This window comes from Miscanthus floridulus, chromosome 5 (genome assembly GCF_019320115.1).
Source record: "Miscanthus floridulus cultivar M001 chromosome 5, ASM1932011v1, whole genome shotgun sequence".
NCBI classification, from domain to species: domain Eukaryota; kingdom Viridiplantae; phylum Streptophyta; class Magnoliopsida; order Poales; family Poaceae; genus Miscanthus; species Miscanthus floridulus.
In genome coordinates, this window is record NC_089584.1 from 16,374,676 (window position 1) to 16,392,782 (window position 18,107).

The following is an 18,107-nucleotide window of genomic DNA, read 5'->3' on the forward strand; positions in this document are numbered from 1 at the left end:
GATCTTGAGGTAGGTCATCTGGTTCGTTGGAGTATCAAGCGCACATCCCCTATCTAGAGCGTCTCTATCGTCTGTCGATGAAATCTAGTCGGCGGTCTACCGAGAGGTATACCCACGGTAGTAAATAATCAATGGGGGTGCGCATGATTAGAAGCCGGATGGTATCAGAGACGCAAGACACAATATTTATACAGGTTCAGGCCGTCAATATGACGTAAAGGCCTACGTCCTGTGCTCTGTTATTTTGTAGTGATTGTGTATCAGATTCGATATATCGTCTAGGGACCCCTGCTCCTCCTTATATACAGAGACACAAGACATAAGATTTATACAGGTTCAGGCCGTCAATATGACGTAAAACCCTACGTCATATGCTCTATTATTTTGTATTAATTGTGTATCAGATTTGATATATCGTCTAGGGACCCCTGCTCCTCCTTATATACTCTTGAGGGGTAGGGTTACAAGAAAAATATCATATTTGGTATTACAATATCTTTTTTAGCCTCGCGGTGCACGCCGACCAGTGTCGTGCGCCGCATGTCTTGATCTTGTGGGTTGGGCCACCTCTGATGGTGCGACCAGTGTCTTGCTCTATGGATACCGGGGGTCATATCCCCCACACCACACCAAGGACGCCGCCGCAAGACCGGGGCTGGGACCTAGGCTGCCGCCGTAGTGCCGGGGCTGGGGCCGTCGTAGCCAGCTTCGCGAGTGGGCAAGGCCACGGCTGCCACCACCTGGCTGCAATGGGCGAGACCGTACAGTCGCCTACGTGTCTATAGGTGAGAGAAGCAGAGGAGAGACATGACAGAACCGTTCAATTTATAAGAACACAAGTACAATATCTTTTTTCGAGACAGTTACTTGCTCGCACTTTAGCCCATATAAATCTGGTAGTCCATCAAGTATCACGAAGGGTTTCGAATAATCAACATCGCAACCAAAATTGTACATGATTAAGCATCAACATACATCACACATATGAGGAGTTCGCAGTGGAAATAGATTACAAACCAGGTTCACAAATAGTTAATACAATACCTAGTTCAAATATGATAGTTAAAGCAACATAGTTTTGAAACAACTACCAGAACATAGGTTCGAATACATCACCAGTTTAATAACTGCCTCCAACAAACAGTATTTTTCTCACACCAAATCTATCAACAGTATTTTCAACCAGCCCAAACGAACAGAGCGATTGTCGTTCAACCAACCTCTGCTGCCTGAGCGCGTGGCCGGCGAAGCAGGTCGTCCCGGCAGAAGCCAACCGTATGTCAGGCGGCTTGCAATTGCAGGAGTTGGACGGGAATTGATGAGCGGAAAAGGATCGGCACGACTCTGGTTACCGCGCAATGCGATACAATGATCCACCAGCCAGCGGGCGGCGCGGCGGGGTGGCATCGGGCCGGTGGCCTCGCCCTCGAATCGTCCCTCGAGCAAGCAATTGCTATGCAAGGAAATATCTAGCCGAGTAGTTTATCTCATTCAAATGTTCCCATAGCCTCGCTTCCGGCTGAACACGCAGGTTCAAATAAGATTCAGCAAATCACAGGGCAACACGGTAAATAAAACTCGATGACGATCAAATGGCACCTGGATGACTGCATTTCATACTGACAAACTACACCAATCCGGTGCTATGAACTGTACATACAGATCATGCAGTCGATCGTTGAATGTTACAAGGTCAGCCATTTTGTGAGCACCGGCCATAATAACAGTAAACAAAGAAAAGAATGAAAACAACTGTACATTAGGCACAAGGGGAGCAACAGGGCCAGTGCGCCACAGAACACGAATGGTGGCAAGCCTGCAGAATCTACACAACCTGGAAGAGAGAAACGGTCACAGACGAAAACAAAGCAGGTAGTAGGATAATTAGCAAAAAGAGCTTGCGGTTGTAACCTTGGTTGAGGTAACACTTCCGTTATCACCGGAGAGGATCAACACCAAGTTGCACTACAGTTCCCACAAAATGCACATCCACAAGATCCTGACAAAGCAGACGACAAATCAACAATAAACCATGTATCACGATGCGACGTGAAAATTGTGCACAGCTCAAAATGTGTGGGGGAGCATTCAGTGGAGAGAACCATGTGCTGTGGTTGCACTTCAACTCTTCAATACAGCATGCCAGAGATTGGACACTAATGAATAACCATTCTGACTAATGGTAGTTTGTGGCTGGGTGATCTGACAGCAGTTTATTTGCTCCATTGGATCTAATACACATGATAAGATCATTCCATCTGTTCTTTCCATATTTAATGATTTAAGACCTGTATAATAAGCCTACTAAGAGAAGCAAATAGTGACCACATAACCTGGGGAAAATATGCCTATTGCTGCCCAACTACATCTTTTTGGCAGGCAAACTAACCATTACAAGTTTGAAGTTTGTGAACAACGAACATAAAGAACAAAGGGGGTACTGGGGATAAAAAAAAGATGCCAATCTTTCCGTATGCTAGAACCAAACAAGTCATATAAATAATCCAAACCTTTGAACATTGTTCCTTGGAAAATGGACTCAATCATAAAAGCTGATGGTCGTTTGCCGAAGAACTTCAGAAGTTCGATCAAGGCTATGAGATGCCACCTATCACACAAAAAAGGACATGTATCTCATTTATAATCAAGGTGCAAATTCCAAATAACATCAAGTCAGGAAGTGAGCCTCGCTCAACTGGTTGGGTGGGAGGTGTGGTCGTGCACCCAACCACCCAGGTTCAAGTCCTCTCTCGGCTTGAATTTGGGTGCCCATTTTCTTAATGAAAAAACGCCTAGTTCCTCCTAAGTTGGGTCTCGTTTTTTTTCCTAATAAAACATCAAGTCGAGAAAGCATAGAGGAAAGGGTGTGGACTGATTACCAGATACGTCAGGGCTGTGTATCTTTCTTGACTTAGATATAAAGGCTTTCCTCTCTGCATTTCATGATCCTGCATCCAAAGTTCCAAACATCCCAAAAGGTAAAGAGCATAAGCTCACATTGTCATGAAAGAATGCCCACTTTCCTCAATGCACCATTTCAATCGTAGGAGTTTCCCTTATTCTTGAGGTTAATATATATACGCGTGGCAGTGTATGACTAGATGCGAATGATAAGCCGTCACATCATCCATTGATGGTCATTCAGATGATTTGAAATCAATTTCACATTGTTATTGTTCTCGAGGAAAAATCAAACATCTAAAGATTTCACATATGGGACATTTTATTTCATGTTCATCATGTAAGCATGCATCTGATTTTGAGGCCAAATGAACTTCTGCTGTGTGGCGGAGAAGCTCACAAGTGGGTTCATCAGCAGGAGGTAAAATTTCAAGCGGAGAATGTAACAGCTATAAGTCCATATAAGAATAACAAAACATTAGGAAATTAAGCAATACCTCCTCTCCAAAAGCATCAAGGTATAGAGACGGCCAAAAGGCCAGACGAGCAGATCGCTGCAACAGGATTGTTGTTTTCTGCGCAGAAGACCATCAAAATTGAAGCATATTCACATAAGAAAGAACAGAGGCCATTATACTGGACAAAATAGTATCATGTGTAATAAGCTAGGGTGGTTCTTTGTTATTTGGGGTTTCTCATGCAGTCATGCTCCTTTTCTTCTTAATATAAAAGATATGCAGCTCTCCTGCGTGTTCAAGGAAAAAAAAGTAATGAGCTAGTACGTACCCTCACTAGAAGAAATATGCCAATACCAGCACCACATTGCAATGCGTGATTCTGGCATTTTCCAGTCCTACAAACAAATAAAATTAGGGCAGGCGTTTGATAAATTATGGCACAACACAAGGTAATAGGAACTTTTACAAGCAAAGTTCTATCACCTGCAGCATGGTTTCCAACTAGGCGAACATAGTTGGCCACAAAGCAAACACAGTGCCGGTTCATCAGGCACTGAGCCACAATCAGGGCATTGCATCTTGACATATCTAGATGGAAAAATTATAAGTCATCAGTTCCAGGAAAAAAGGCAGAGCTCGCATAAAATCTCATCCCAGCTTAGAAGAACCAGACCAAACCTTTCTAGGAGAACCTGGTATACATCTGGTAGTTGCATCAGCCTAAATGGAACTGCAGGGGTAGAAAAGAGAGTGCCTCTATATTTACGGGGATTGTAATCTTCACAGAAATGTTGAGACCATTTTAAGGCCAGCATGTGTACAGATTCATCTTGGAGAATCAGATCCAGCGACTGAATCTGAAATAGGTCTTCCAATTCTCTTAATCCGTTCAGTTTCATTGCCAGTGAAGAACTGCCGTCTTGTGTGCTATTACTCAAGTAAAGATGTGATCCTTCCCAAATATTGGAACCGTCATACAAGGGCGATGTGGCAGACGATCTTAGCAGCTCCCAAAGCAATGCACATCTCCGAAGATATGGATATGTTAATCTGCGGACCATGTCTTTTGGATGACAAGAGGGATCGATATATTTGGATACAAAATACTCTCTAGCAATATCATATCCTGACATTGTCTTGCAAACATCATTAAGAAGGCAGTCATTGAAGTTTGATCGATCGAAAGTTTCCTCCCCGTAGCATGTTATCAGGGCCTACATCAAAATCATGTAGTTGCAAGCTATAAATTGTTCTTGAGCAGGAGCACATGGAAAGCAGCTATTCACATGCCTGAACCATGAACAGGCTTCAGACCCTCTTAACAACATCACTATTATTCATGCCTTACATATACTTTTATATTTTCTCTTACTTTTGCCTTTTTGTTGATAGCTCATGTTGGGTTTTAGCTCTAGCCTACCCCAATGTGCTTGGGACTAAAAAGCTTTGCTGATGTTGAAACAAGCTAAGAATTAATACAACTAACATACAAACTGCAAACATAACGAGGAAGCAGTGCAAAACAGCATACCTGAATGGCACAAACAACATAGAACAGATGGACAAAAGGGATGAAGAATTCAGCAGATGACAGAAACTGAACAGGCAGACAGAAAAGTGCCGACATCAAAGAAGAAAACGGATCTTGAGCAAGAACTGGATCAGCACATTGTTTCCAAAATTGGATATCAGGGAAGAGGCCCCCCTCACTGGCTGGATCAACCATCGATGGCAAAGAGCCTGTTAAGGATGAAAACGTGAGAAGTGATAACAAAATAAACATTCCATAAGTGATCAGGAGACATGATCTCATGAGATACAGAATAATTCATGTTTCTTCCAGGATCCCCGATATGACATTGTGGCTTGTTCAGACCATTAAGACCAAATACTACAATCAAATGTAAGCATTTTATGATAAACACATTAGAACTAAGCCAAAAAAATGACTTTAGATCAGGCCACATCTACTTTCACATACAATATAATAGAGCCTTCTTGACAGGTACACAACCTACAAGACCTGGTATGCACCCTTTTGTTTTATTTTTCCTTTAATGAATGCCTAAGTCTTTATGAAAGTATCTTGAAACCTCTTTACCTAAGCAGCTAAGCATTTGTTTTACAAACATAAATTCAGAAGATGTCATGATTTCATAAAGTGTGGGATGCAAATTTAAAGGTTATAAGGTTTCATTGGATACTTCAAGCAAATGTACGTAAGCCTAGACTAGAATTCCTCGCTTTCCATGTTAAATCAACTCAAGGATCTTGGTTAGATAAAAATATAAAACTAACAACCACCACCAATACAAAAAAAAGGAAATACAACATTAGGACTTTCATAAGGGAAAAATAGTATAACTATAATAAATAAGATAAGAACTGAAATAACTAAAAAGGTTCAGATACCAGGGGAATGTGTTGTTTCTCAACATAAGCTTTTGGTGGCAGACTTTCGTTTTCAGGTGCGTGCCCGTAGGGATAAACAAGCTAAAATTGAAAGAACAAAGTGGTGGAAACTGAAAGGGGAGACGTCAGAGGTATTCAGGGAAAGGGTTATCAAAGAGGGCTCTTGGAAAGAAGAAGAGGACATAAACATGATGTGGGAGAAGATGGCAACCAATATTCGGAAGGTGGCCTCAAATGTGTCTGGAGTAACCAAAGGAAGTGGAGGCGATGCTAAAGATACTTGGTGGTGGAACAAGGAAGTCCAAAGGGCTATTAAGGAGAAGAAAGAATGTTATAGACGCTTGTACCATGACAGGAGTGTGGATAACATAGAGAAGTACAAGGTGGCAAAGAAGACTGCAAAGCGAGCTGTAAGTGTGGCAAAGGGTAGAGCGTACGAGGATCTTTACCAACATTTGAGTACGAAGGAAGTAGAGAAGGACATTTATAGGATGGCTAGGGTTCGTGAGAAAAAGACAAGGGACTTCAACCAAGTTAAGTGCATTAAGGATGAAAGGGAACATCTCTTGGTGAAGGAGGATGAGATCCGACATCGATGGCAAGAGTATTTTGACAAATTGTTCAATGGTGAGAATACGAACACAACCTTTCAGTTGGATGACTCTTTTGATGACACCAATAGGAGCTTTGTGTGGAGAATCCAAGAATCTGAGGTCAGAGAGGCGTTGAAAAGGATGAAAGGAGGTAAGGCGATGGAGCCGGATGGTATCCCAATCAAGGTGTGGAGATGCCTCGAGAACATAGCTATAGTATGGCTAACCAAGCTGTTCAACCATATTTTTCGATCGAACAAGATGCCTGACAAGTGGAGGAAAAGTATATTGGTACCGATCTACAAGAATAAAGGGGATATTCAAAGTTGTACTAATTACCGGGGAATTAAGTTGATGAGCCATACTATGAAGCTATGGGAGAGAGTTATCGAGCATCGCTTGAGAGCAATAACGCGGGTCTCTATGAACCAATTTGGTTTCATGCCCAGAAGGTCAACCATGAAAGCCATTTTCTTAATAAGACAAGTTATGGAGCGGTATAGGGAGAAGAAGGACCTACACATGGTTTTTATTGACTTGGAGAAGGCTTATGATAAAATACCAAGGAATGTTATATGGTGGGCTTTGGACAAACATAAAGTCCCAACGAAGTACGTCGGGCTCATTAAGGACATGTACAACAATGTTGTGACTAGTGTTCGAACAAGTGACGGAGACACGGATGACTTTCCGATTAAGAGAGGACTACATCAAGGGTCAGCTTTGAGCCCTTATCTGTTTGCCTTCGTGATGGATGAGGACACAAGGGACATACAAGGGGACATCCCTTGGTGTATGCTTTTCGTAGACGATGTAGTGCTAGTTGATGAAAGTCGGACAGGAGTGAATCAGAAACTGGAGTTATGACGGGAGACTTTGGAGTCCAAAGGTTTTAGACTCAGTAGAACTAAAACTGAGTATATGAGATATGACTTCGGCACTACTACTCGGGAGGAGGAAGATATTAGTTTGAAAGGTCAAGTAGTGCCTAAGAAGGATACATTTCGATATTTAGGATCAATGTTACAGAGAGATGGGGATATTGATGAAGATGTTAGTCATAGAATCAAAGCAGGGTGGATGAAGTGGTGCCAAGCATCTGGTGTCCTATGTGATAAGAGGATACCACAGAAGCTAAAAGGCAAGTTTTATAGGACGGCGATTAGACTTGCTATGTTGTATAGTGCAGAATGTTAGCCTACGAAAAGACGACATGTTCAACAGATAAGTGTCGCGAAAATGTATATGTTGCGTTGGATTTGCGGTCATACAAGAAGGGATCGAGTTCGGAACGATGATATGCGTGATAGATTAGGGGTAGCACCAATTGAATAAAAGCTTGTCCAACACCGGTTGAGATGGTTTGGACATGTCCAACGGAGACCTCCAGAGGCACCGGTGCGTAGTGAAATCCTAAGCCAGGATAGTAACGTGAAGAGAGGCACAGGAAGACCGAAGTTGACTTGGGTAGAGGCAATAAAAGGAGACTTGAAAGGATGGAATATACCCAAAGACTTAGCCTTAGATAGGAGTGCTTGGAAAACAGCTATTCACGTGCCTGAACCTTGATTGCTTCTACTGGGTTTCAACTCTAGCCCACCCCAAAATGTTTGGGACTTAAAGGCTTTGTTGTTGTTGTTATATTGCCTGCTGTCCTGTATACAAATCAGCACAATAAAGCAAACAAGGCAATGGTAACACAAGCAAAAAGAAACCTGTTAAATATGTTCTAAGAAACTGTTACAATTAACCAGCACAACACAAACAATTATGCCCAGTATAGTTTCAAAAAAAATATACATATGCCCAGTATGCCAATCAGCACAAAAAAAAAAGGAAAGCAACAAGATAATAGTAACACTGCAAACAAGCAATTATAATCCGTTCTACAACAGAAATAGTAACAATTAAGAACCAATTTATCATTATAATCAGCTCAACAGAAACAATAACAATTGAGTACCAACATATTGCTCATAAGGTCACTTTATACTATATTAAAATCCCTGGAGTACACTTGTTTTATAAAAAAATCATAATTTTTATCAAAGCCCCACTGAAAGAAATAGAAAGCTCATGATATTCATTTAGAAGTGGAAATAAGAAGACACTCCAAAACGAGGGAAAATAGTATCTAGATGTAGGGAAATACATTAAACAAGGTAAAGGAAAAGGATGAGCTATACCTTTTCGCTTAGTGGCATTCAGAATGTCTTTATAACCCGATATACAAGAGCAAATAGAACCTGCTAATAGTTGGATACCTTCAAACCTCAGAAGAACCTCAAGACGATTCAAATTCCGTGCAGAGTGAGCACCATGGAACAAGAGGGACAATATGAACCCACTTGAAGAATTAAGTTCACCACGCAAAGATTCCAAGCAGGACTTCGATTCAGCAGAGTGGCTTGACATCCTACCACGAGAAGCGATTTCTGTAGATACCAGAGAGTATCTTAGTGTATCCCAGAGAAATAAGGATGGGTTGAGCCTCTTAGATGGTGAAAAACTGCTGTGACTGCGAGGACAGTAAAGCATAGCCAATCTTCGAATACAAGGATCAAGGGCTGGATTTGTAGTTTCATTAAGCTTCCCAGATATAGCTTTTAAAAACTTGCTTTCTCCAACGATTTTTCCAGCACTTTCAAGAAGAGATAGTGCACGAGGGAACTGTAAGCAATTTCTATTCACATCTGATGTAGGTGTAACAACTTGAGGTGTCAAGGTTTGAACAAATGGTCTCACCATCCTTGATGTTTTACCAGAGAAATCAGGTGATGCTGGAAGAATGGAATTTGCAAATCTGCGACATACTGGACAAAGCAATTCTCCCTGCAAAAAGAATTGTCTAAGCAAAGGATCAACAAAAACAAAAACAAAAAAGTCAACTTTATAAACACAAATATATACACATACCAGATCAGGATCAACTATATGACCACCTTCAAAACCAAGTCTCCGGACATATCTGTAAATAAACAAATGTGTGAGTTACTGCAAACAGATATAGACTCAAATCAACGGAAGTTTTGCAGCCAGTAATATGTATAATCATAAGTTATGTAGGCCTTCTAAATAGCAAGTTTCTGCTTTCCAGGTCACGAACACTAAATAGGTATCCTATTAGAGTGTCATAAATAAAGAAGTCCACCATATACCATATTTACAATTTTGCCATCAAACAAGTCGATTTCATTCCATGCCATAAGGACTTTAGTTTTTTATTTAAAAATAAAACATGGCATCTGGCAACGGCATGGAGAGAAAAAATTTTAGAATAAAGATGCTGGAGTGAAACCTGACTAAATTAATTGTAAATCATGAAACTAGGACTTATCTGATGGCAAACAATCAACTATACCACACAAATTAAATGAATCATCTAAAGGTTATAAATTGACCATTTTGTGACTTGTACTCCTATAACTGAAAGATTTTCATTGAAATGTAACACCTAACCAAAAGGCGCAATGTAACATACCTATTTCCTAACTAGTAGAAGTGTAGAACTAGTTACAGTTACAAAAAGGGTATGTAATGGGGGGTGGTCCAGCAAACCTTTGTTTCAAGGAGAACAGATATCGATCATGACATTCCTGATGCACGGCATGTCCACAAGAAGATATATGGATGCCATCACAATCAACAGGACCAAATCTGTTTCTTGTAGTTACAGAGGCAGAAGATTTTGAGGCTACATCGTACAGAGAAGAATGGCGGTGTTTTGCTGAAAGGCAACTAACATATGTTCCCAGCACTGAACGCTTGGGCCTTCTAGTTCTCTTGGTATCAACTGTGATGTTTGAAGTATTTGATGGCAACATTTGGTCACTATCCTGAATATGTGCATTGCTGGATCCAAATAGATCATTTAAAATAGAACTGTAAATGTCAGCCTCAATTGCCTCAAGCGAGACATTTTCATCTGCATTGCTGTTGCTATGCCCAGTTGGGAAAGATGATATATATCTAATCAGTGGATGTTGCTCATTAGAAAAATCAAGAAAGGCATCAACTTCCATGTTGTCTATATCAAATGTTGGCTCTACTGTTGTATCATTGACAAGTTCCTCAGAAGTTGAAGAACCAGAGACTGAGGAATCGGTTGAATCTTCCCTTTTGACTGATACAGTCTTGTTTACTTGAGCTGGATTTTCCCAGGATGGATTACCCATCTCAACAAAGGTTGCAAGCCGAGATTTCTAAATTATAGAACACACATGAAAGATTATTCTATGGTACTTTACATATATATCAGCATAACAAAAAGAAAAATAAGTAGAATTAACATGTGTTTTAAATATAGGTCAGAAAACATCATATCATACACCAAAATACTGCAGAAAGAACAATCACTACTTTAAGAACCTATGAGGCATCACAAGATAGAGCAAGATGTTGTCAAGTCAACAGTGATTACCTGAAGAAGGATTAAGTAGCAGAGAGGGCTTTTGGAATCTGAGTCCCGGCACAGAGAGCAAACTGGTAGTGACTCCTTAGACACAACTCCAGTTGAACTGGACACATCTGTCTCCAACATAGTAACGTCATGCCCCTCGTTTTCTGATGACTTCATACTTTCAGCAAACTTGGACTGCTCTGCCCTCATTTTCACCTAAATAAATATGGTACAACAGAACAAAATTGTGCTTAGTGTAAGTTAAGAGAGACCAAAAGTCAACAAGTTTTTTTTAGGAAAGTCAGCAAGTAGCTTCAGAACCTAAGAATGAGCCAAGTGCAGAGTGTAGGCATTAGATGGCTGAAAAAACAAATAAACATCTAACTAGGGAAACCACAGAACTAGCATCTTGTAAATTAAAATAAAGTGATAATGTTCTGTATTTTTCGTAAGCCCATCTACAAAGATCTCACAATTAACTAAGGCTGGAATTTGAGACAAGTCAAAAGGATAATTAAAGTATTATACTATGTGAATTTTGCAAATAAAGATCTTACCATAATTGCTTTCTTTTCCATGAAATCTGAAGAAGATCCTAGGCTTTCTTTGGTACTGGTATGATCAGGTGTAGAAGGCACTATATGCGGTGCCATTTGTCTCAATGTAACCATGCACTCCTTACTTAACTTGGCAAACTTCTTTAATAAGATTTCAATGAGAGATGGGATATTACAGTACTTGGATCCAGAAAAGGTGGCATCATTCTCTTCTTTGTATTTGTGCATTAACGAGACAAGCAGAGTTAACATGCTTTCTTTCTTTACTTTGTCAGACACTGGGGAAACTAGTTCAGTGGAGTAAGTCAAGATGGGGAAAGCCTCTTCTGCAGATGACAGAACAACCCATGATTCATCATCATGCTGCACCACGTCCATGCCATACTGACCAGCAAGTATCTGTCTTTCAGATTCACATATATCGAGTGCCAACCAAAGCAGATGCAAACCCGTCACAAGAACATTATCAGGGGCACGTGATGCCGATGATGCATCACTGTAAACAGCATAAAAAAGAACGGCACGGACAATCTGAAGGACAGTCTTCGAGGTTGCAATGTTAGAAATACTTCTGATGGGGTTGAAAACATGAGTCCACCGAGGTAGCTGAGCATTAAGGGCAGAAGTTTTGCAGAAACGGTAATATCTCTCCTCGGCAATTTGCAATTCCCTAGAATTCCAGCGGGGGTGATACAAGTCTAATTCCTTCCAGCATGATTTGCGAAGTACGTACATACCCTGTGATAATGTTTTATGTTAATCCTCCATTTTTGGATTATTTTCAGAAACATGTTATAGAAATTGAAGGACAGTACCTGCTTCATGCCAGATGGATTAGAATAAGCTGCCAGCGAATCCAAAACATTTTGAAGTTGGTCACTTGACGCAAGATCGCGAGGAAGAGACTTAACAATTTGGCTATGAGTGGCGTCTCCAATAGCTAACTTATAAATCAGTTCTCTCCTCAAGTTGTCTGCGGTGGAAAGCCCACAAAAACGACGTTCTTTAACCAATTGTATAAGAAAAGTCAGCATTTCTTGCATTAGAACTGACTCAAACCTGAAAACAAGATATTATCAGAACATAAATGTGGCATAACATAAATCTTCAGTTTTAAGAAAATGTAAGTAAATGATTAGTCTATGGACTAAGACAAAAAAGCAAGCAAGGACACTGTGTTTCCTTAGACCTTGTTATGATGTCATGGATTACGGAGACCAAATTGAATAACAAAGACCTCGTCAACACCTTAGATAATTTTGAATTTGAATACAACTAAATGCTATCTCCGTTCTTTCATGAATAAAGATGTTTTTTTAGGGGCCAGTTAGTTTTCCAGCAAGCTAGCCTCACCTAGCGTGGCTGGGCAAGCCAAACCTCGCCAGCCCGAGGTAAGCTTGCCAACATGGAACCCAAGGTAAAGCTTGCTGAGAATCCAAACGCCTTGCTTGTTCCAAGTTCTAGCTCAGCAAGATAACACAGTGCCTGGCAAAGATATGTTTTTGACTAATAGTTTCCCTAACATAATGCTAATTGATACTAATAAAGTTATACTTTTTGTGAAGACAATATTCATGTAGCATAGCATACCGTGATGATCTTAAACGACTAACTAATTTTAGTAAGTTTGATGGCACAGATTCCAGGACTTCATACAAAAAGGAAAGGGAGTGACTGCCATCAATGGACCTATAATTTTGGGATTTCACGGAAACAAGTGCGGCTAGTTTATAACAGATTGAGTACATGGTATCCTACTTTCCTGCTAACCAGGTTTTGGAGACACTAAAACTTTCTCGTGTACTCCGTCCTAATTGTTTTAGCCTCACGCACAGAGACCAAGGAGGGCCGGAGAATCGCTAAAATTCATTTAATCGCTGTTGTTTACTTAACTCACCAATGGCTGTTCAGTTTCCCGAAATAACCACGCGCTAACACAGACGAAAGTCTCCTGCTCAACTCCTGGCCCCACATGCCTCTCTCCCAGACTCCAAATTGCACCGGCCAGACGACATCAAAACCGGCCAACGCGTACAGCTCCAATTGCATCTCCCGCACAATTGATCAGTTTTGCAACGGCTCTAAAATCTACCGCGATCGATGAAAATTAAGAAGCCTCGCTCTCGGACTCGTGTCCTGGTGATCGTCTTCTTCGTCGCATGAATCTGGTGCCCAGTTCAATCCACGAACGAGCTCATCCTCAGCGCTAACTTTTGTCACCATCATACTTTACTTAGTACTCCCTCCGTCCGTAAAATAGTGCATTCTAAAAAATTTAAGACAACTTAAGGGAACACTCAAATGACACATGTATCCATGGATTATTCCAATTAAGGAGTTTCTCCTCAAATTATGGTTTCCTTTTCCACAAATTTTGCCAAATCTATACATAGCCATTAAATAGAATGCATTATATTTCAGTACAAATTTTAGAAGTCACAATGCACTATATTTCAGGACGGAGGAGTAGGTAGTGATGGAAACAGTAAGTGACCACAACAAACCATAAATACTATACATGGAAGGTAATGCCATAAATTGAAGAAAAAATATAAAGCAGAAACAGAAACAGACAAGCAGCTTTGGGCTTACTCGTTTTGCTCTGCAAGTCCCAAATCCGTATAACTGGACAAACCAAATCGCTCTTGAATTGTCCGCACAAAGAACTCTGGAGAAGATAGGGCAGCACAGCATTGAAGCAGAAACAGATCTGACTCCAAACCTTGTTCAATCCTGAAAATGGGGCCAACAAGATAACTTCAGCACTATTATTTGAACATTGAATTGAAATGAAGTCTAATATTTGAACATTGAAACATCAGGTCTGATATTTGAACATTGAATTGACATGAGATCATTATGGAATTACCATTGCACAGAGCGGTACCACTCAGCACTCAGGATACCTGCATCACCGTTCTTGCGCCACATTCCAGCTCGCACTTGTGCGCAAAATACTCTCACTCTCAGTGGATGCTCCATAACAATTGAAGCAAACCCATAGGGCTTGCAACCTCTAAGTATCTGAGAAAAGAACTCATTGGATTGCACATCTGAATGTCCATCCTCTCCAAAACATTTCTTCATTGCCTTCCGCAATAGTAACGAAAGCATACGGTGCAAAGGGATATGGAAAGATGTTTCTTGTGAACTGACATCAAAGACAACATGAGGCCATTCTCTTGTATTGAGTATTCCTAGTTCCTCGATTCTTGAATCTGGATGAGCATACAAAATACAACCATCAGTCAGAGTATAAGTAACGGCATCCTCAGGGTGCAACTGTACATCTGTAGTGTTGCTGCTGTCATGCATCTTCCCTTTGCCTGTACTGTTACTAACCGGAGACACCCCTTCTTGGTCAATCTGCATCCGGTTGCCTTGACCTTGAACAGGAGAACTAGATGCCTCATAATAATCTGCAGTACAGTCTGTTTGTGATCCTTCATTTATCTTGATGCCTCTTGAACTGTTTCCCTTAAGAAAACTCAACGGGTCTTCAAGCGAAGCCATAAAATTGTGAGAATCACTGCTGTTAAAATCAAGGGATGACAGTTTGCTCCTCAGAGCTATATCATTTTCCAGCCAGAGCCAACTTTCAATAGCTTTCAGGCATTGAAGAATTAACCATGCAGCAGGTGATGGCAATCCACAGCACAAAGAGCTGTCTCTGCTGCTTAAATTGGATACAGAACTCTCCTGGGAGACCCTCCCAACTTTTGCATGCCGCTGATTTTCAGCATTTTCCACCCCTTTTATCGCAGTGGAGCAAACTGTCACATCAGTTGATTCATGTTGATCAGGAGGAGAAAATGATCCACTCATCATAAGATTCTGGACAATTCCAAGATAGTGCCCCAGCACAAACGGCGCAGATAGATGCTCGTTCTCATCTTCGGCATGAATACTTGTCACTCTCTTCTGAGGATCCATTCCTTGCACAAGTGATAAGAGCTTAATCCATGACCTAGTTAGATCAGGCCTCTCATAAGCAACATGCTTAGAAACCTCTTCATGACTCAACACAAAGCGTGTATCATCCAGTAATCGGATAGAAGCATCAAATAAATTCCCCCATTTGTTTGTCTGCAAATAACAAAGTGAAAAAGGGTATCCCATGACCATAAGAAAGTAAAGTTGCACTCTACAAGTCACAATGCATTAAGTTTGACATATAAAATGACAGTGTAGTCAATCTGTCTTATTATGAATATTTTTCCAACCCAATGCCACATCTCAAAACAGAAACCAACAAGGGTCTGGTCCTCAAATGTTTATGATTCATCCAATTAATTCATTCCCAGTTATCTGAGTGGCTATGCTATTTATTATGCTAGAAATAAGCACGACAGATGCATAACTAAAATAATCTTTAGTCAGCCTAAAATTTACAAACAACTCAGAGAATATGCCAACATACCAGAAGCTGGTTCACACGAGCATTAAATTCTTTGAGCCATAAAAAACAGAAACAAAAGCATACCTGTAAACGACCATCCTCACCGATGCAAGAGAGAAACAGATCTGTCAAGCATCCAAGGAGGACACCCAACAAATCAACCTCGCGCACAAGCCTTGGAGTCAATGTAGGCACAGTGAATATTTGCACAGAAAAAGTTGTCATCAGTGGATAGTCTTCCAGTAGTGAATCATTACAGCCTTTTATAACTTCCTCAAATGTGATAGGGTAGTAGCGTATGAAAACCTTGGCAAACTCATACTTAAAAGCAGGGTCAATGATAAGCTTCAATAGAAACTCATGCAATTTTCTGGCAACCTTCTTGTCAAGAAACCTGTCTGACCTTATTAATGCATCTAACATATCAGGGAACTCATGGATCCTTAGGGACAGAAAACTAAGAAGGTTTTCGCTGCGTGTGCAGAACTCAAGCAGCATGCTAGAGATAGAAGTTGTCAACTCTTCAGCAATCCTCTTGCACGAGCTACTATCAGCACCCTTTGCATGGGGTGGTTCCAGCAGGCATAGCGCCTCCTTCCAGAACTGCAAGAGGGCATCCAGAACAGGTCCTACAGAACGCGCAAGCTCCTCTGGAAGAGGCTTGATCTGCTCAGCCCCCTTGTGCTTTGAGCAGAAGCCCTCACGCTTCCAAGCAGTTGCATCTCCACAGTCACAACATCCACCCCCTGTGTACATGATAGAGTAATCATGATCCTTGTGATTGCCATTCTGGAAGCACGGGACACAAATTACACATGTGGGGTCACTCTCGCAAGTCCGGCAGCGATAAGCAACATCATTGCGCCCCCAAACAGACCCACAGACAGCACGCTCCCCTGCATTGGAACGCTCCAGGTCATCAAGCATCGCTCCTGGTTCATTTTTGAACATCAACCATTGCAGCCAAGACAAACTCCCACTGTATGCATCTCCATTGCTGCTGCTGTTTGCGTCCTTCTTTGAGGCCTTCCGGGCCTCTGAAATGTCAGTACCTGCTGACAAGATGTGCCTCACAATATCAGGTATCTGCTCCTTGTGCTCCTCCACATACCGGACTAGGCCTTCTTGGTGCTCTTGCAGCTGTTCTTCAGGTACTCCACAGAGAATGAGCTTCTGCAAGGAGAGGGCAATGCTATGCATCAGCAAATTTCTAAAAAGCCCTGATGAATAGTTTAAATTAATTATGAAGCGAAGCTCATATCATTGCAACCATATAGCAGATTCTGTTCAACATAGTTAAAGAAGACGCCTAGTTCTGAAGAATCTCTCATCCTTATCTTATAAATCAAAAGAAAAAAATTGGCAAATTCTTATATGAAGTAGTATAAGAAGGAATATAACACCAAAGTGGCATCTGTAAGTCCAGCAACATTATTGATTCCAATTCCGCGCCCCTAGCATGAAAAAACAGTACCTACCCCCCAAACTCCCTCCGCCGCTAGTTTCTATCACAGTAAACACACATTCATCACGCCAGCAAAGCGAATGGCAACAGGCAAGGCAAGCAAGCAACTGACAGCAACAAGTCCCGCGGCCCATGGACCGCAAAAAATAAAAATAAAAAATAAATAAAATTCCCAATCCCAAATCACCCGCCGCCACGGGACCAAAATACCAAAGCAGCACACGGCCGGCAACCACAGCGGCGCTACGCCAGACCGGCACGGGGTCGCGGGGAAGAAGGATCACGGGTAGACACTTTGGCCAGCGAGGAGAACGCAGCGCACCTGCTCGATACGCTGCTGCAGCGACAACTCCGGCGGCGGCGCGGCGGCCGCCCCCTTGCCGGCGTCGATCCCGGCCATGGCGCGCAGCCAGTGGCCCGATCGCCCGCCCCCGCGCCCCAGCCTCGCCGAATCAGCCGACCGAGCGAGCCGTGAAATCCGCCTCCGCCCGCCAAAACCACCACCGGAAATCACACGGCGCGGCGCGAACCCCCACACGGAGGCCTGTAACACCCGTGGCCGCCGGCGTCAAGCCGTCGACGTGAGCACTACAAATGGCACAGATTAGGGAGAGAGAAACGCCGGCGAGGTAGCCCCTTGCCTCAGCGTGTTCGTATTACGTAAACGATCGTAAATTTCCAGCCGCAACCGTGTTTTTTTCTCACGTCAAACCAGCCAGCAGTAAATAATTCATGATACGATACGGCCTCCCGAACAAGTTGGAACACGACGCTGGCCTATGGCCCACTTACAGACTCTGATTACAAAGCAACGATGCAAAATACACCAAGCTAAAGAGAAGACCTCTTGTGCCCTGTTGTGTCACCTATGACACTTTCCCCTGCCAAAGAAGAAGCTTGTCCTCAAGCTGGAGCGTCAGGAA

At 41.9% G+C, this 18,107-nt stretch overlaps 1 protein-coding gene across 1 annotated transcript; it reads right to left on the bottom strand.

The window, feature by feature from the left end:
• Nucleotides 1–1,245: 1,245 nt before the first annotated feature.
• On the bottom strand, nt 1,246–17,879 carry LOC136449591 (E3 ubiquitin-protein ligase PRT6-like). The gene is made up of 19 exons (XM_066449648.1): nt 17,507–17,879; nt 15,804–16,892; nt 14,190–15,406; nt 13,913–14,053; nt 12,136–12,379; nt 11,321–12,058; nt 10,785–10,979; nt 9,923–10,566; nt 9,281–9,332; nt 8,551–9,196; nt 4,891–5,099; nt 4,038–4,573; nt 3,843–3,947; nt 3,688–3,754; nt 3,399–3,476; nt 2,880–2,948; nt 2,511–2,608; nt 1,912–1,999; nt 1,246–1,834 (listed from the first exon to the last, which is right to left on the bottom strand). Exons 1-17 carry the CDS (start codon nt 17,582–17,584, stop codon nt 2,540–2,542), a joined length of 6,177 nt encoding a protein of 2,058 aa, XP_066305745.1. The 5' UTR covers nt 17,585–17,879; the 3' UTR covers nt 1,246–1,834; nt 1,912–1,999; nt 2,511–2,539.
• Nucleotides 17,880–18,107: the final 228 nt, after the last annotated feature.

What these genes read in the sequence shown, in the direction of transcription:
- LOC136449591 (XM_066449648.1), bottom strand. Translation starts at nt 17,584, where the DNA reads ATGGCCGGGATCGACGCCGGCAAGGGGGCGGCCGCCGCGCCGCCGCCG. An exon ending in ATATAGTTGATCCTGATCTG is followed by an intron (nt 9,197 to 9,280) that starts GTATGTGTATAT and finishes TTCTTTTTGCAG; the next exon opens with GGAGAATTGCTTTGTCCAGT. An exon ending in TTGATGCTTTTGGAGAGGAG is followed by an intron (nt 2,949 to 3,398) that starts GTATTGCTTAAT and finishes CTTTGGATGCAG; the next exon opens with GATCATGAAATGCAGAGAGG.